At 36.0% G+C, this 12,507-nt stretch overlaps 2 protein-coding genes across 3 annotated transcripts in view; one reads left to right on the top strand and one right to left on the bottom strand.

The window, feature by feature from the left end:
* The window catches only part of LOC127168555 (uncharacterized), a 280,503-nt gene that overhangs the window by 138,389 nt on the left and 129,607 nt on the right, over positions 1–12,507 (bottom strand). The window lies entirely within an intron of this gene.
* The window catches only part of galns (galactosamine (N-acetyl)-6-sulfatase), a 54,758-nt gene that overhangs the window by 27,578 nt on the left and 14,673 nt on the right, over positions 1–12,507 (top strand). For both annotated transcript variants that reach the window (XM_051115335.1, XM_051115336.1), the window contains exons 11-12: positions 116–218; positions 12,083–12,204. In XM_051115335.1, coding sequence (XP_050971292.1) covers positions 116–218; positions 12,083–12,204 — 225 coding nt within the window. The remainder of the gene's footprint in view (positions 1–115; positions 219–12,082; positions 12,205–12,507) is intronic.

The raw sequence follows: 12,507 nt of genomic DNA on the forward strand, positions 1-12,507 counted from the left end.
CATCACAAAGATCTTAATTGGTTTTCTCAGGATGGATGAAAGTATTACAGGTTTGGAACAACATGAGGGTGAGTAATTAATGGCAGAATTTTCATTTCTGTTTCATACCCAACAGACCCATCTTCTATTATCGTGGCAACCAGATGATGGCAGTGCGGATCGGGCAATACAAGGCACACTATTGGACTTGGAGCAACTCATGGGAGGAATTCAAGAAGGTCAGTGATTGAAAATTTTTGTTTCAGTTTCTGTCTTTTTAGTTTTATGGCTGGGCAATATATCGATATAACAATGATACATGTGATCCTCCCAATTTAAATCTAGCTATAATGTATTTATAGTGTTGTATAGCAAATATATATTAGAGAGTAAATGATTCTCAGTCAAAATTAATGAATTAATTGGATCAGTTGTCACAGGTGTAAAGTCGGATGCTCTGTCCCATTCCTGATCATTCAAATTAATGGTAATAAAGGGATTTAGAAAATGGTCAGTTGCGTTCTAAGTGAGAGAAAGCAATTCTCAGAAAGTGTCAATGAAGATATGATTTGACGTCTTGAGTGAGAAATAGGCGGTTGTCAAAGAGTCTGATTAACATTTAATTAGCAGATTTTTAAGTGATGGTGTTGAGAAACATAGAGTATGGCTTTAATTTCTGTTAGTAATAAATCTGGGTCTGGTTGCATAAAGTGCTTAGACTAGTCTTAAAATGTTAATCATCTAATTTGTTTTCTTCAAGACTGATAATAACTTTTTAAAGTCAGTTACAAAAAGTTAGATTGGCCCAATTTGAGTCATAAAAGTAAGACTGATTACCTCTTGGCTAATTTCCAGATGGTCAAACTATTTCTTAAGACACAGCCTTAACAAAGTGGCTACGTTTATGTAACTGGCCCCTTATTTCAGGCAGAATAACTATATTGCGACGTTGTTCTTTACTATGGTTGAGAATGACCTTTTTTGTGATAAAGATTTTGGTCATATTGTCTACCTTTAAGCAGTTTATACAGGGAGGTGCTAGAAGGTCACATAATGATTTAATCTCCAGTGAGCAAGCTAGATTTTATGGCAACAGGGATTGAAAAAGTAGCTGGAGCAAAAATAAACTATTACTATAACTATTGCTTGTTAAATATTAGGGATGCACCAATTTTGGCTAATCCCAGTAAGATAATTATTTTCATGTAATGCCTGATAACCGGCAAATTGTATATATTTATTAAAAATAAATATATATATATATTGTATATAAAAACTGAAATAAAAAAAACGAGAATAAAACACTCAATCAATAGTTTTAAGATTTTTTCTGCTATACAATGAAAGTCAGTAGTTACATTGTTCCAAATATCTGCTTATATATTTCACAAAACAAAGTCATACAGGTTTGGAATGACATAAGGATGATTAAATGATGGTAGAATTTACATTTTTGGCTAGAATATCCTTTCAAATATCTAATATCAGCCACTATAAGTCAAGCATCAACCAATACAGTATGTTACAAAATCTGCAATATCGCCCAAATAATAGATGTGGTACAGAGATAGTGCCTTGCAAAAGTATTCATACCCCTTTGTTTTCTTCATGTTTTATGTTGCAGCCTTATGTTAAACTGCTTTAAAAAAAAAAAAAAAAAAAACACATCAATCTACATGCCATACACCATAATGACAAAGCACACAACAGGATTGTAACAACTTTGAAAATGTATTTTATTTGAAAATAAATTATCTGAAATTATTCCATCTCTCAGAAAAAGTCTAACAGCTGAAAATGGATATCGGAACAAAAACCAAGCCCTGAGGTCAAAAGAACTGCATGTAGAGCTCAGAAACAGGCTTGTGTCAAGGCACAAATCTGGGGAAGAGTTCAGTAAAAACTTCTGCTGCATTGAAGGTTCTACATTATCCATAAAGGAAGATGTATTTAACAACTAAGACTCTTCCTAGAGCTGGCCTCCTGGCCAAACTGAGCAATTGATGGATATGGGGTTTGATTATACAGGTGACCAAGAAGCTGATGGTCACTCTAGTTGAGCTCCATGATCATATATGCAGACGGAAGAAAAGTACATTAGGACAAACATCACTGCAACACTCCGGTCTTTATGGCAGTGTGACCACACTCAATCCTCTCCTCAATGAAGACACATGAGGAGGCCATGAGACAAATGCACATACTCAGACTGTGAGAAACAAGATTCTCTGGTCTGATAAACCTCAGTTCCAAGCATCATGTTTGAAGGAAACCAGGCACTGCTCATCACCTGCATAGTACCATCCCAAAAGTAAAATGTGCTGGTAGCAGCCTCATGCTTTGGGGTTGTTTTTCAGCGACAGGGACTGAGGGACTCGTCAGAGTAGAAGGAAAGCTCAATGCCCAACAAATATTGAGATAGCCTTAATGAAAACCCAGTCCAGAGCATTCAGAACCTCAGACTGGGCAGAAGGTTCACCTTCCAACAGGACAATGACCCTGAGCACACAACAAGTGACTTATAGACAACTCTCTGAATGTCCTTGAGTGGTCCAGCCAGAGCCTTGGATTGAACTCAATCGAATATTTATGGAGAAACTTGAAAATGTCTGCCAGCCCCCATCCAAGCTGGCAGAGCTTAAGAGGTGAAGAGCAGATTGTCGCATCATACCCTAAAAGACTTGAGGCTGGAAAAAGTGCTTTAACTAAGTACTGAGTTAAGGGTATGAATACTTATGCAGTGTACTTATTTTAGTGTTTTCTTTTTAATAAATTTGCAAAGTTGTCACAAATCTGTTTTTTTGCTTTGTCAGTATGACATATGGAGTATAAACTGATGTGGGGGAAAAAATAATTTAAAGCAGTTTAACATAAGGCTGCAACATAAAACATGAAAAAAAAAAATGAAATGAAGGGGTATGAATACTTTTGCAAGGCACTGTATATCATACATATCTATAAGAGATTTCATCATAGATGTTAACCTCATTCTGCGCTGTTTGTACTATAGTTTATTTGTATATGTGGTGTTTTTAATATGCTTTTAGACAAACCATGTGCCAGTCCATTAGTCAACACCATTGCTCTAGTATTTTTTCTATAAAACTGTAGAGTCCCAAAGGCTGTCCCAGAAATGCGATTTAAAACAGCCCTTTTTTTTGCCATGTCACAAACGTCAGTAACCCATCACATCAAAGGATAGATTCCTATCATTAGCATGGAAAATATACCAATAGGATTATCAGCACAAAACCAAATATTAAATAGAGCATTTAATAGAGCATATACAGCATTAAATAGAGCACAGTTGCTAGGCGCTAACCGCTAACTTGGAAAAAAAAACAAACATGGCAACAGTGTAGAAGTAGGCCGGAGTCAGACGCACCTCTCCCGCATTGCCGTCTGCACATTACTGGCATATGCTTGTGGGCACGAACTGGAATCACAAACTAGGCTGCATTCGAGGCTTCAAGGCATTTTGAGGGCACAACATTGTCAAGTAAGTAACAAGTAAGTAACAAATGTTACAGTATCCACTGTAGTTGTCTGCTAGTAAAAACATAGTTTTATCAGTCATAATCCGTGTTTCGCCATTATATCGCGTTTACTACAGTTCAGTTAGTGGATCAGGGGGCTCTGGCTGGTGTGACTGCGTTGGGGTGGGGCTAATTTGCATATTCATAGATCCACGTATAGTAAATGAGGCAAGGGGGTAGAGTTACATTCATGGACACTAAATCCATATTTTTTATATAGTTTTTAAGGTATGAGAAAATGTATTTTCACAAGAAAAAACTTTTAAATATGTCATTTTGATGATCAAAGATCAGTTTTAAGGGATAAAAATTTTGACTAAAGGGGGACTTGAAATGAATTGTCTGGCTTTTCAATTGCTTGATGAACGTTAAATCAGCAATACTATCCCATTGACTTGCACTAAATATTATTTTGAATTGCACCAATTCAACGTTTGTACAACCAATCACATTTTCTTCAAAAAAAATGTTATAATCTAGTTATTGTCAGACATTCCCCCGATTTCTTGCCTCTTGATGCAGTAATTGCATTCCAAAATGCACATTAGCGCGTTAATGTTATCTCAAAAACAATGCCTTATCAAATAGACTTGAAGATCAGGCAGTAATGAATATTAATGGAGCTAATGGAGCGGGACCACTTCTGCAAACACGCTTCATCTATTAGCACGGTATTCCAGCAGCATCCCTCATGCTGTGAATTGCATTCTGTCAAGCCCTCGGGGACACGTCTGTCTGTCTCTCATACACACTACACACGCTCCGTTTCCCATTAAAGTCTCACAACACACATACATGCAACTTCTGTCCGCCGTCGGCCTGGGCCGGGGGCTTCTTCTCTGAACGCGAGGGTTTGTTTTATGCCCCATCGGTTGCTTAAATTGCTCTCTCCTGGATGGCCGCTGAATCAATAGCAGCCCCCTTTATCAGCTCATGTGAACTGGAGTGTAACTTCACAAATAATGGTGGCTGATTGCTTGTGAGCTGCCAATCGATTGTTTGAGCTCGCCTCTCATGCCGAGGACGGAGAGGGTTGGAAACTAGAGTCTAGTCCTGATGGTTAATATGTTTCAGGAGGTTTCACCTGCTGCTTTAGAGTTACACACAAATTCAGATGCATTTTCACCTCTAGTACCATATGGCACATCAGTTTACCCATAATTTCTATGCTCAGAGCACTGAAATTGATTTGAATGATTGTGGGTGACGTCAGAGATTAAGCGATAAACTTTTTTGCACAGATTTAAGCAGTGATCCATACTGCACTACTCTGAAAACAAGGCTTTTTCACCCTCTGGTTTGTTTCCTGTTAAACTTGGTTGAAATGATGGCTTAATAGTATCGGTCACTTGGGTGAATTCCTCTTGAAACCTGTGCGGATCAGTGAGGTGTGAAATGAGAAATTTCACAGTGTAAGTGCTTTGCATCCGATGATCCTCTGCGCCACACTTTTGAGCAACAATATGAAGTATTTTAGTGTGCAATACCTCACCTAAGACTTAAGATACCTGAGAATTCTTTTAAATTACACATTTCAGTAGTTTCACTACACTTAATGATTAGAAATGTGAGCTTTGATTGACGGCTGGGCTTGAGGAGGAACTGTTGTTTTTTTTTGTTTGTTTTTTTTTGGCAATAAACGTCATTGGAGTCACATTTATTTACACAGTGCTTTATACAATACGTATTGTTTCAAAGCACACTACATCACATTAAATAACAGGAAAATAACAATGTTAAAATTCATCAGTTATGAAACTAATTCATATTTGGCTGCAAAACGGCTCAACAGAACACAACAGTGTCATTATTCAGCCTAATTTAATTCAGTGTTTCATGTACTACATGAGTACATGCAGTGTACTATGAATATTGTTGGCCATTGGATAAAAGTCGCTTTGGATAAAAGCATCTGCTAAATACATAAATGTAAATGTAAATTCTGTTCAATAACTTTGTCTGTGTTGCAAAGTTCATCAATTATGAAATGAGTTTAAAAGAAAATAGTGTTATTATTCAGCTTGAGTCAGTTCAGTATTGATTAAATTCAGTTCAATAACTGTGTCTATGTTCTAAAGTTAGTATTATTATCCAACTCAATTCATTTCAAATTTTGTTTTTATGCAATAGTGTCAATGCAGTTAATTTGATAATATTTCTGAATATTAATAGTGTTTTAAACGCCAACTGTGCAGCATCCAAAGGTGATGGTGGAAAGGAATCAAACTTCATCAGTTGATAGTAGTAGGGGGGAAAAAGAAAGAGTTGTCAATTTTTCAACATTTGCATTGCATAACATTTGCACTTCTCAGGGCTCTACGCTTACTTTGCTTTTTAGGAGCACAGTCAAAATTTTAGGAGCACCTTCTAATCAATAATCAAAAATTCTGATAAAAAATTAGCCTTCTCATTATGAGGTGATATTTTACTTCTTAAAATGATTTACAGGGGTTTTTACCATTGTAATGTTGTCTTTTATGTAAATCTTAAATAAATATATATATATATATATATATTATAAGCTTTTTAAAATTTCTAATTAAAACAGCAGAATAAGAACAAGTAAAATAAGAATAAGTTCCCAATCAAATTAAATCGGTACTACAGAGGTGGCACAGAAGAAAACAAAAGCGTAGGTGTATGTGTATTTTCATATGTTTAATGAGGCTCAGAGGTGGCATAAGTGCAATCATGTTGAGATTAAATACATGTTGATATTAATGTTTTAGACATAAAGATACTTTAAAAGTGAAAGTAAAACTGCCAGTAGGTGACGGCAAGTCACTGATTTAATTACTGAATCATTCATTCATTTGATTACTTCGAATGGCTGATTCATTCAGGAATAAAGCAAGTGACTGTCTTATGAATGGGAAATTGAATCATTGACTCACTAGATTCGTTTAAAAACGCACGTTCATTCATAAACGAAACACTGGAGACACATGGAGATGCGCAGCGGCTCAGTTGTGACTTGTTTCAAACTATTTTTTGCGACGAAATAGAGCAAAATCAGGCAATGGTGTTATAGTTAGACAATGTAAGTCACTAAATATTAACTTCTTGTTTATTTAACTGTTGTATTAAATCAATATCTCTTTTATGAACTCCCTTAAAAATCATTAAAAGCTGTCACTTATCTTAGTTTATCGCAATCTCACAAAGTTCCATAATAATCAACAAAGCTCTCTACACTGCACAATAAATCTCTTATTTACGCTCTCTCTACACTTTGTTTATGAACGGATTCATGAGATATGTCTGTGATACATTACTCAATGTTGCAAAAACACATAGAAACCTTTGAAGCTCCCCTCAGCATAAACATGAATATGTTGATCGGGTCAGTCGCACTGGTGCTCCTAAATATTTTTTTCATAGTCGCACGCAGTAGTTTTTAGTCGCAAATGCGACTGAAATGGTTGCACTGTAGAGCCCTGCTTCTCTCCTCTTTTCAAAACATACATTAATGTAAAGTCAAATTATATTACATTACATTGTGAGGGCATTATGAAATTGGTTTTATTTTTCCCCAAAATCCATTTTATTTTTTCAAATGTATTTTTTCTCTGTTCTCTGTTTTCTAGTTTAAAATTGTTAAATAAAAAATAAATAAACAAATAACATGTCTAATTAATTGAAATTATGAAACGGAAACAATTTAACAGCAAAAATTACATTTTTAAGGTTGTTGACCCTACTTTTGATTTATTTATCCAAAATATGGCAAATTCCGTGACATTCTGCGTTTATAGGAAATGTTATTTTTACAACTGGATTCCGCTATTCTGTCCATATTTTCCACATCACAGAAATCATTGTTTTGTGGTCAAATTTTCCATCCAAAAAAAATTCACAAACACACAACTCTAAAAAATATCATACAACTGTAACTTGTAGAGCACAAATGTTGTTAATAACAGTTCAGTCAGAAGCCAAAGCATCAAGCTTTATGTGGAACAGTTTGTGAGTAGAACAATTTCCACCCATTTCCACAATTCTGTAATCTGAGATTTCTTTTTCCCTCCTTTTTTCCTCATTGAATATCCGGTTTCACTTGGGAGTTCACGTTACGGGAGTTAAATTGGTTGTGAACGCCATTTCATGCTGACTTTAATACAGAATACTTTTTTAAAAAGCTTTTTTTGAGCATCAACAAATCCAAGTTATTTGATGTTCGTGCACATTTTTCATGGGTGATCCACTTGCCCCCCTTGCTGTTTCTTTCACTAAGCTAACCTGCTCTCGTTTTTCAGCGGCACAGAGCCGCCCGCACTGCATTATTAATAGAGAAGCGCTGTTGCCTTTGCTCCTTGGGCGCAGGCTGAAGCACTCTCTCCAAACCTTGTGGGATTTGGACTGTTTCATGCCTGTAAGATCAGTGCACACAGACTGCTTCAAAAGACAGAGAGCAAGTTGCAGGCCAGATCATAGGGGACCATGCGCTGCCATGAAAAGTGTGTGTGCGCGCGCCACAGCTTGCTACCCAGTCCCTGGGTGACGCAGCGCAGTATTTTATGTATTCACAATCACCTTAAAAATGACTCCCCAAACATATGCTCTTCTGAGGAACACCAAAAGTGCTCATTTGGTTGGAACTCGTCTTACTTCTCAGTTTCCCCAGGGCACAACACACACAAATAAAGCCCTGCGGTCTTTCTGGCAGGTAGGATTCACAATAGCCTCTAGCTACTGAAACACACACACACAGACACACATGCACCCTAAATCTTCTGTAATCTTATTTGTTGTGCTTGTTAAGGCTTTGATGAATTTGATGATGGTTTGGAGTTATCAACTAGTGGACTAATCAGCTAGTCAGTTAGTTCTACTAGTAGTTGATACACTGGGACTCTGTTTTGTTGTGGATTATGTATTTCAGTACTGCTCGTTCTGTATGATGACTGTCACAAATCCAGTAATAAATAACCAGGTATTCAAATCGGGTGAGTAAATCACAAGAGCACAGTGTCTAAAATCTTTTTGCTTTTCAAAAGGAAGAACCCAAAAACCCTCAGCACAGCAGTGTATATGATCTCTATTAGTGTAACCTCACTCCATTTTACTTGAATGGATGAATGCAGATCATGAAAATGCACTTGCATTTACACCTTTATTAAATATGGTCAGGATTTATAACACACCACCTCTAAATGTGGTGGCAGAAAGGCCATTTCATACTTTAAGAGCCTTTCAAAGCAAATAAGGCATTGGAAAAATAGCTATATGCTTTAAGGTCATTTTGTGTCAAATTTCAAAAATATAATTGTGTTTATATTTTATTATCAAACACATAGTTATGAATGCCAAATTATTAATTGTCATGAATGAATATTTATTGAGTAATTCACTTTTCCTGAGGGGGTTAAAATGACAATTCTTCTCATTTTTATGCCAAATTAAAGGGGGATTTGGTTTTTGACCATTGAAAATGGGTAAAATTTAACAGAACACAAAGTCACACTGAGATCCCCATATCTCTGGGATTGAACCATATAGGGCTTTAAAAATTAAGATTACGAAAGATAGGTTGTTCGAGAACCAGACACTAAAAGGATAATGAGATGCCTTGAACACTTCTTGAGTTACTGGCACACAAACTTTGGAAAAATAATATTTTTGGCACTCAGACTGGTATTTTCTATGCATTTGTTTTGACAGAGGGAAACAAGATATAATTCTGGTTCCAACATTATTTGTTCTTGAGACATTGCTGTGATCCATATTTAGTTTTTCATCACTAAAAAATGAACAGAAATTGAACAGTTTACTCACTGAAATGAACCATACAGGTGCATCTCAATAAATTAGAATGTCATGGAAAAGTTCATTTATTTCAGTAATTCAGCTCAAATTGTGAAACTTTAAATAAATTCAGTGCACACAGACTGAAGTAGTTTAAGTCTTTGGTTATTTTAATTGTGATGATTTTGGCTCACATTTAACAAAAACCCACCAATTCACTATCTCAACAAATAAGAATATGGTGACGTGGCAATCAGCTAATCAACTGTGGAAGAAAAAGATGCACAACCAACCAAAAGAACCGCATCCTTGAGAGGCTTGTCAAGCAAAATCCATTCAGGAATTTGGGTGAACTTCACAAGGAATGGACTGAGGCTGGAGTCAAGGCATCAGGAACCACCACACACAGACATGTCAAGAAATTTGGCTACAGTTGTCGTATTCCTCTTGTTAAGCCACTCCTGAACCACAGACAACGTCAGAGGCGTCTTACCTGGGCTAAGGAGAAGAAGAAATGGACTGTTGCCCAATGGTCCAAAGTCCTCTTTTCAAATGAGAGCAAGTTTTGTATTTCATTTGGAAACCAAGGTCCTAGAGTCTGGAGGAAGGGTGGAGAAGCTCAAAGCCCAATTTGCTTGAAGTCCAGTGTTAAGTTTCCACAGTCTGTGATGATTTGGGGTGTTGGAGTGTTTTTGAAAACCAGTCACTGCACCCATTTACCAAGAAATTTTAGAGCACTTTAGAGCAGCTTTTTAAAGATGCTGATTTCATTCATTTGGCACCTGCCCACACTGCCAAAAGCACCAAAACTTGGTTAAATGACCATGGTGTTGGTGTGCTTGACTGGCCAGCAAACTCACCAGACCTGAACCCCATAGAGAATCTATGGGGTATTGTACAGAGGAAAATGAGAAACAAGAGACCAAAAAATGCAGATGCCACGCCAAATTGAGGGAGTAATTAAAGCAAAAGGAGCCCCTACCAAGTATTGAGTACATATACAGTAAATTAACATACTTTCCAGAAGGCCAACAATTCACTAAAAATGCTTTTTTTTTTTTTTTTTTTTATTGGTCTTATGAAGTATTCTAATTTGTTGAGATGAATTAGTGGGTTTTTGTTAAATGTGAGCCAAAATCATCACAATTTAAAGAACCAAAGACTTAAACTACTTCAGCCTGTGTGCACTGAATTTATTTAATGCACACGTTTCACAATTTGAGTTGAATTACTAAAATAAATACACTTTTCTACAACATTCTAATTTATTGAGATGCACCTCTATAAGGCCTTTAAGATACCTGAAGAAAAGTTTGTTGAGAACCAAAATCTAAAAAGATATCAGGATGTATTTAAGACTTCTTTAGTTACAGACATGCAAACTTGAAGGAGAAAAATTGTTAACGTAAGTTATTAGCAGAAACATTACTGCAGATTTGGCCTGTTAGTGGTGCTAGAGAGTTTGAGTTAGGGATTTCAAATTTGCTGTGGTTAATGATGAGACTGTCCCTTATCAGTGTGCCAAATTTCATAACTTCATAACTAATTTCATTATTTCCGGCAAGTGGTTCTGTGGGCTGCCATCGACTTCCAGAGTGGAAGAAGGAATTATAAGAAGAAGAAAACTGAATGACTCTGAATGACCCCTCAGTGAAATGCCTGCAATTTGTATGTTGCTTCCAAATAGTCTATTAAGTCTGACAAACTGACTTTGAATATTTGTCAAAGGAGAAAGATGTTTTTGCTCTCATTGGGCCTCATTTATGAAACGAGCGTACGACAGAATATTGGGCGTACGGTCATTTCTTGTGAAGTACAAAGACTTGTTTCCATCATGAATGATATTTGATTTTTTTAATGTAAATTTTTTTTTCTGCATTTCAGCAACATCATGGATAATAAATGTTACATGGCAAAAAATTAAAATATTTGGATGTTGATAGGAGAAGCGTGTAAGCCCACTGCCGTTTAGTGTTACTTTATTTATTAATTCATTTTAGCTCGACATTTGTATTCTGTATTCAGTAGCCAAATTTGTGTTTTACTTTAAAGTTTAATATAAAATTTATAGCTACTAATTTTTCATTCTTGTTCTGTAATACCGTTTAATTAAAAAAAATTGTGGATTAAGTGGAACTAAATAGGCTATAATGTTTATAAATTTAATATATTTATTTAATATACATACTGTATAAATGAATGCTATTGTTTGCAAATGTACGGTTAATGGGTGTTTTTAGAGTAAGATCAATTTCTCTTTCCTGAGTTTATTTCCCCCTTTTGGCCGGGTTTTGTTTCTGCATGGCGTAAACTCTACAGGCAAGGCTTCTAATTAGGGGTGTTTTTAGGGGCGTGATATTTAAATGACGATTTTTTCAGCCGCCATATTTATCAACGTACGATCATTCGTACGACAGGATTGGCGGCATACAAATGTTTCATGAATCACACGTGAACTCTGTTTTAAGTTGATTTGTGTGCACAGATTTGCGCTCGTTTCAATTGATAAATGAGGCTCATTAGGTGTAGTTATAACATCTACCAGCAGGGACTAACTGGACTGCGCTAACCAGCCAAAGATTGGTCCAATCTATTATTAGTAATTTGCGTAACAACATACAACATTAATTTACAAAACATTGACTCTATGAGTATTTGGGATAGCTGCCTAGTAATGTTACTCATCTCATCCTCTTAATTGAATTAGTTTTAGTCTAGGTCACCTAGGTTTTACCTGTTTATTCATCTCTAGTAATTTGTGAGTTCTGTCAGGTGGTTGTTTAAGGAGAAAGATCAATGTTCTTACCTTGTTTTTTAAACAGGGTATAAACTTCTGTCCTGGCCAGGAGGTTCCTGGTGTTACCACACACACGCAGAAGGAACACACCATGCAACCTCTTATCTTCCACCTAGGACGGGACCCTGGGGAGAGATACCCAATCAGGTAAGGGGTTAATGATTGGAGACCAGATGTCAAGAACTACATTCTCAAATATAAATTCAGTGCCAAAAACAATTTTATTTTTTTGTCAAAAATGTGGATGAAAAAAAAAGATACATGACAGTTCTTTCTCAAATGATTCTGCGTAATGCATAAAATGAATTATTTTAATTGTATTAATACTTTTGTTTATTTAAAATGCAATATAAAACATTAGAAATACAGATAGGTGCCATGCAGTGTGCAAAAATGGTCAAATTACATTGAAACGACTAACATGCAAATTGTTGCTGTCTTCTTGCTGTC

This window comes from Labeo rohita, chromosome 7 (genome assembly GCF_022985175.1).
Source record: "Labeo rohita strain BAU-BD-2019 chromosome 7, IGBB_LRoh.1.0, whole genome shotgun sequence".
Taxonomy (NCBI): domain Eukaryota; kingdom Metazoa; phylum Chordata; class Actinopteri; order Cypriniformes; family Cyprinidae; genus Labeo; species Labeo rohita.